This window comes from Alligator sinensis, unplaced genomic scaffold, assembly GCF_000455745.1.
Source record: "Alligator sinensis unplaced genomic scaffold, ASM45574v1 scaffold1000_1, whole genome shotgun sequence".
In the NCBI taxonomy this organism is placed as follows: domain Eukaryota; kingdom Metazoa; phylum Chordata; order Crocodylia; family Alligatoridae; genus Alligator; species Alligator sinensis.
This window is the reverse complement of record NW_005842478.1, coordinates 718,236-724,146: the sequence shown is the minus strand read 5'-3', so window position 1 is coordinate 724,146 and position 5,911 is coordinate 718,236. Positions and strand designations below refer to the sequence as shown.

Below are 5,911 nucleotides of genomic sequence, written 5' to 3'. Positions count from 1 at the left end.
CCCTCACTGCCCTGGGAATGCATCCCAATCTGTTTCATTGTAAACTGGGTTCGCTTTATGCGAATTTGATCTATGCACCGTTCCCTGGGAAAGCATCTGCTGCATAAATTGAGGGAAACCTGTACAGCAAAATGCAGCTTCTGGGGTTCAGTTCTGCCCTGCAGCAATATATATGTAACTTGTATTGCCCAAGTTCGGAATGGAGTCACAAGCCCCTGAATTTTCAATTTGTCCCTTAAACAGTTCCTGGAGTATGTCTGAGGAAAATATTTTTCTTGCTCACATCTTTCTGATCTGCTTTATGTTTTTCAGGTTAACTGGTGGCAATATCACTGCCCTGGGACTAGCTAACCTAGAACAAGCTTTTCCACACTGCACTCAACTTGAAGAAATAAAGTAAGTGAGCTGTATTAATGGGGTGAATGATACCTTTTTCAAATTGTTTGAGTATTTTGGGGGCAGGATTAACCACACAAATTGATTTGCAGTTTGCAAGGCAATCGAATGAGGGACCAAGACATGACAAAGGTGCTTGAAGTATTTTCCAGAATGGAAAAATTGAAGAAGATAGAGTAAGTAGAAGTTTGAATTGCTTATGCTTATTTAAAATGGCAGCTATTAAGGAAGGTCAGAGTCAAAATGTTTCGGATCAACATCAAGTCAGGGGCCATTATGATGAGACAAGGAACCTGTGGGGAGTACCCAGGACTCTCTTGGAAATCATTGATTGCCTGTGGGGTGCATGGTGGGGTACAACTTTTTACCGGTGAGGGTGCTTAACTACTAGAGCAAGCTACCAAGAGGAATGGTGGATTCTCCAGCCTTGAAATCTTCAAATCCAAACTGGAAATATTTTTTGTAAGATACTTGAGTACTTATCTCCCTTAAGAATTAATAGGAGATGGGCACTTCACTCACATTAGAAATTTGTTCCCAGGTGCTTTTCTGGTACCTGTGTTGCTGCAAACACAAACAAAAGGACTTTAGACAAGAATGCCTCGATGATGTTTTATGGCATATAATTATACATTTGATGATCAGTGATCACGTGGTTCCTCCTGGCTTTACAGTCTAAGCACAATTAGATTGCTAATAGAACCCTGGTGTGTGCGCGTGCGCATGTACATATACACACGTGTGTAGCCATGTCTGCATAGTAAACTTGCTATGTCTGACACAGCCAAGCAGGCTACTTCTTAAGCCAAAATAAGTGTAACTACGTCTATTCAGGAAGTCTCATTAGCACTGCTGAATGAACTAATTATTAGCTCAATGTGCCATGTTAATTGGCCAATACATAGCATTCATGGATGTGGTTAATTAGTATGGGCTAACTGGCACTACGTCTCAGAAGTGCTAATTATTCCATTGGGGGGGGTGCGCGTGTGCGTGCGTGCCCACACACTTGCACATGCACACTTGGATACACAGGATGTAGAGAAGTGGTCATATACAAAATAAAGGGACTTGCTGTCAGATGAAAGCAGCTGATGTTTTGATGCTCTGTTATCCACAGTTTAAGCCACAATGATATTTCGACGAAGGCTGTTCTTGTTTTGGCAAAGAGAGCCATCATGTGTCCAAATGTTACTGAACTACATATCAGGTACTGGAAAATGAAAGCCATTATGGAAATACTTTTTTATTTCTCTAAGTGTTTACTTTACAAACTGCGTTCCCCTTCTAATTTAGTTGCTTTTTAATGAAGAGCAGTGCAGATGAGTTTACCCACTCCTCTTATCCCCTGTTTGAAAAATAAAGTTAAAATCAGATACTCTATGTATGTGGACTCGTTGTTTGCATTTATTTATACATGCTCATTTAACTCTTTGGATCACACATTGCTTTAGAAGGTTGTAAATGATATGCAACTCCAAGATGGTTAACAGTTAAACTGTGAGATTCTTGAGTTTGCTTGTGGCTCTAAAAGAGCTGCTTATTACTTTGGCTGACTGAGGAAGAAATAGTTTACATTCCTGTATAGTTGATGCACCTTTAAACTTGGGGTTTGATATTTGAATATGGCCAACATATTAGAAGTAAGTGGTGAATTAAAATCATAGATCTTACCATGGGCTTATGTTGATGTATAAACTTAATGAACCAAATGAATCCCTGGTGTAACTCTAAACAGTCATGTTGCATATGCTTTGCCTTTTTTTCTGAGTTTCTCCTTGAAAAATGCATGTGACACTGAATTATTGCAGTACCCGTTTCATGCACCTTTTCAAAAACAAAAGGGACTCCATTTAAACTGTAGTGATGCTGATTTCAGCCATGTGGTCCATTGTGTCAGTGCTGCCACACACTGTCTGAGCACATAGAGCTTCCTGAGGGCTTCCTGGTGTCCCCCTCCAAATTTGTCCCTCCTACCACTCCTGTTCCAACCTGCACGTTCCAGCCTACAGCACCTGCTGACAGCTTGTCTCACAAATGAGCATAAAAGAGCAATTCAGTCTGAGAGTGCTCTGTAGCAGCAGTCAGCAACTTTTTCTGGTAGTGGACTGGAGTGATCCAACAGAGGCCTAAAATCGGCTGCCGCTAAGGCCCAAATCATTGCAAGAGGCTGCAGCATTTGGGATCAACAGGTAGAAAAAGGTCGTATTTTTATAAGAAATGTGTCAAGGGAAGAGGAACCCCACTAAGAAATTTGCTCAAGCTTAATCCCAGTGTTATGGATTTCATTGACCCATCTGAAAAACAATAAAATAAAATGCCCCTGCTGTAGGCCCTTCTGGCTCATTTGTCAAAGAGCTTTGAGAGCAGTGTGCTTCTATGGCAGCGATTTTCAACCCGGGTGTTGTGGAGTTCTGTGTAATATTATTACCGTTAGGTATGCAAACACCTATGGATGATTAATGAAATAAACCCAGAGATTTCAGATAAAAATCCATAATGTCAAAAACCTTCTGACGTGTTGTGGTCTTTCTGAGTTCTTTGCAACAGAAGTATTGCTCTCATATTTTTCTGTAGTTAAATAACAAGTTAAAGCTAAGAGCTGGTATTTTCCGAGGGGTACCTTGCATCTAAAAAAGTTGAGAACCACTATTATAGGGCTTCATTCCACCCCATTGAAGTCAGTGGGAATTTAGCTGAGTTTATTTGCCTTCCATTGAATGTTTTGTTGTCTCTTGCAGGGGGGACACTATAATCATATTATTTTCTGGCCATCCTGAAACAGTCTCAAGGTAAGAAACTGCTTTTGGCATTTTGAGTTTTTAAGGTAATTCTGATTCAAATGATGTTCTCCATTGGACATTGGTGAACACTAGCTCCAGAAATGGGCCTGGATTTCTCAGTGTCCTGTGTCTTATGTAGTCTTTAGCACTTATACAAGGAGAACACTAGTCAAGCAGAATAATAGCATTTGGTGCAGGAGGAAATGACCGTGCATGCTGCAAGGCAGATGAGAGCAAGGCTTAGAGATTTGGAGGCATGAATAAGTTTTGGGGGACATTTTTATCATGCTTTGCTGCCTCTTTTTCCTTCTTATGCAAATATGTGGGGTCAGCATTAACTTACTCTAAGTAAATACCAAATCAACTATTGGTTTGCCTACGTACCTTCCCCAGCACTCCTGTGGGCACCATTGTGGAGCACAGCCCTGAGATGTGCACAAACCAAACCTGAAAACAAGGCAATGACACTGCACTGTGCTCTCCTCTCAGTTATACAGTGAGCTGATGAGAGTGACATCAGATGGCATCTTTAGGGCAGCTTCACTGCCCCATTTCCAGGTTTGATGTGAAGAGCAGAAGCTGATGGGCAAATCTGGGCTACTTGGTGGTTCATTTGGGAGCTCGAGGGAAGCAGTACAGATACAACCTGTGTACCTTCATTTTTCTTCAGTGATTATTCTGATAATGCCCCTGTAAGAAGCACCTTTCATCACATGCTGTGCAATGTAGTTTTGCTAATGTTTTAATCTCTAGTGAGCCATCATCATCTTGAATATTGTTTAGCCTCAGGATGACTGACTGCTTCCAACAAAACTTAATTTTTTCTGTCTACATGCTGTGTCCCATGATTTATCTGGAATATTAAACAGCTGCTAAATTCTCAAGCACCTTAGGATGATGTTTCAGAAGCCTGTAAGTATTGTGTTTATTTGCAGATCAGCAAGTTTGAGACGGAAAACCAGAAAGGAGAATGCTGCTCAAATGAGACACGTGATGTTACGGTAAAAGAAATGTATTTAAGTATCCATGGATCAGTTAAATCTTCAGATGACAGATTCCTAGAAGTAGTGCAGCAGTTATGCTAATCATTAAAGGCAGAAGATGTTACAATTTAAGATGTATTTGAAATAAACATGGATGAATGTTTTAAAACAAAAAATATACCAGCCTGTCCAAACTGGCAACCTAAGGTTCTGGACTCAGCAAAAATGATTTTGCCATATTCCATTGTAATATGATATGTTGCCCCAGGGAAGTTTGGGTCAGTATCATATACCATGTCAACACGTCCTCTATGGAGATAGTGCTTTTAGCAGAAGAGGTCTGTCTGCATTGGGAAGCTGCTAGTCTTCTTTGCCTCCCTCCATCTAGCTGCAGATGATAAAAGTACACTGGCCAATGAATGGTAAACGAAGAGAAGGCAAGTTGGGAACTAATATTCACCCTTTCTCATAAATCAAGGAGAAGGTGGTGTTCAGTGGAACTGCTTGACAGCTGATGTAAACTGAATAACAGGAAAACAACTCATAGGTTAGTTCACTACCATTAGATATAATGGAAGACAGAAACTTAGTATGGGTTGGCAACCCCCAGCATGTGTGCTAAGCATGGCATGCAAGGCCATTTTCCTTGGCACACGTTGGAGCGGGGGGTGGCGCCTGCCAGCCGGGAGCCTGGGCTGCTCTCAGCAGGTGGCTGGCAGTCTGCAAGCCCTGCTGGGAGCTGCCTGGGCACCATGGCTGGCAGCAGCTACCCCAGAGCCAGGGCTGGCTACAGCTAGGAAACAACAAACAGCTGCTGCCTCCTGGCCCCAATGGGCATACTGCTGGCACCTGCTGCCTTCTCAGAGTCTGGGGCCGGAAGACAGCTGGGGCTGAGGCGGGAGGGCAGCAGCTGTTTGTAGCCTCCTGGCTGCAGCCAGCCCAGCTCTGGGTAGCTGTTGATAGCCACAGAGCCTGGGCTTCTCCCAGCAGCTGGCTGGGAGGATGGAAGCCCTGCTGCAAGCAGCCCTGGCTCCGTGGCTATCAGCAACTACCCAGAACCTGGGCCAGCTGCAAACAGCTGCTGCCTCCCTGCCCCAGCCTCAGCCCCAGCTGCCTCCTAGCCCCAGACCTGGCCCTGGGCAGGCAGCAGGTACAGGTGATGCTCCTTGCCATGCTGCCTTCGCCACCACTTCTGCAGAGCAGTGTGTGGAACCTGGTGCAGCAGGGCACAGCAGGGGGCGCAGAAATCTGCCGCTCTGAGCTCCCCGCTGCCCTGGCCACACTTCTCCTGCAGGCCGGGGCAACAGCAAGGGGCACAACCCTGCATGCTGCCCATGCTGCTCTTGTGCACACAGGGAAAGTGTGACCCGGCAGCATGGAGCTTGCAGCAGCAGGCAGCTTCCCTGTGCAGCCCCTCTGCGTGCTACCGCTCCAGGTTGCACACGCTGTGCTCTGGAGGGCCCAGGGGAGGGCAGCAGGGCCGGGAGCACAGCGTGTGCAACCCAGAGCGACAGCACACAGAGGGGCCACACAGGTAAGCTTCCTGCTGCTGCAAGCTCCGCGCTGCCCGGGTCACACTTCCCCTGTGTGCACGGGAGCAGTGTGGGCAGTACGCAGGGTTATGCCGCTTGCTGCTGCCCCTGCCTGCAGGGGAAGTGTGGCCAGGGCAGCAGGGAGCTCGGTACAGCAGACAGCTTTCGTATGCCTCCCTACTGTGCCCCGCCACGCCGGGTTCCACCTGCTGCTCTG

The 5,911-nt window shown here is 45.4% G+C and overlaps 1 protein-coding gene across 1 annotated transcript in view; it reads left to right on the top strand.

The window, feature by feature from the left end:
- NLRC5 (NLR family CARD domain containing 5) overlaps positions 1 to 5,911 on the top strand; it is a 94,219-nt gene that overhangs the window by 26,772 nt on the left and 61,536 nt on the right. Inside the window, exons 7-11 of the mRNA XM_025212713.1 lie at positions 313 to 396; positions 489 to 572; positions 1,517 to 1,606; positions 3,138 to 3,188; positions 4,115 to 4,180. Coding sequence (XP_025068498.1) covers positions 313 to 396; positions 489 to 572; positions 1,517 to 1,606; positions 3,138 to 3,188; positions 4,115 to 4,180 — 375 coding nt within the window. The remainder of the gene's footprint in view (positions 1 to 312; positions 397 to 488; positions 573 to 1,516; positions 1,607 to 3,137; positions 3,189 to 4,114; positions 4,181 to 5,911) is intronic.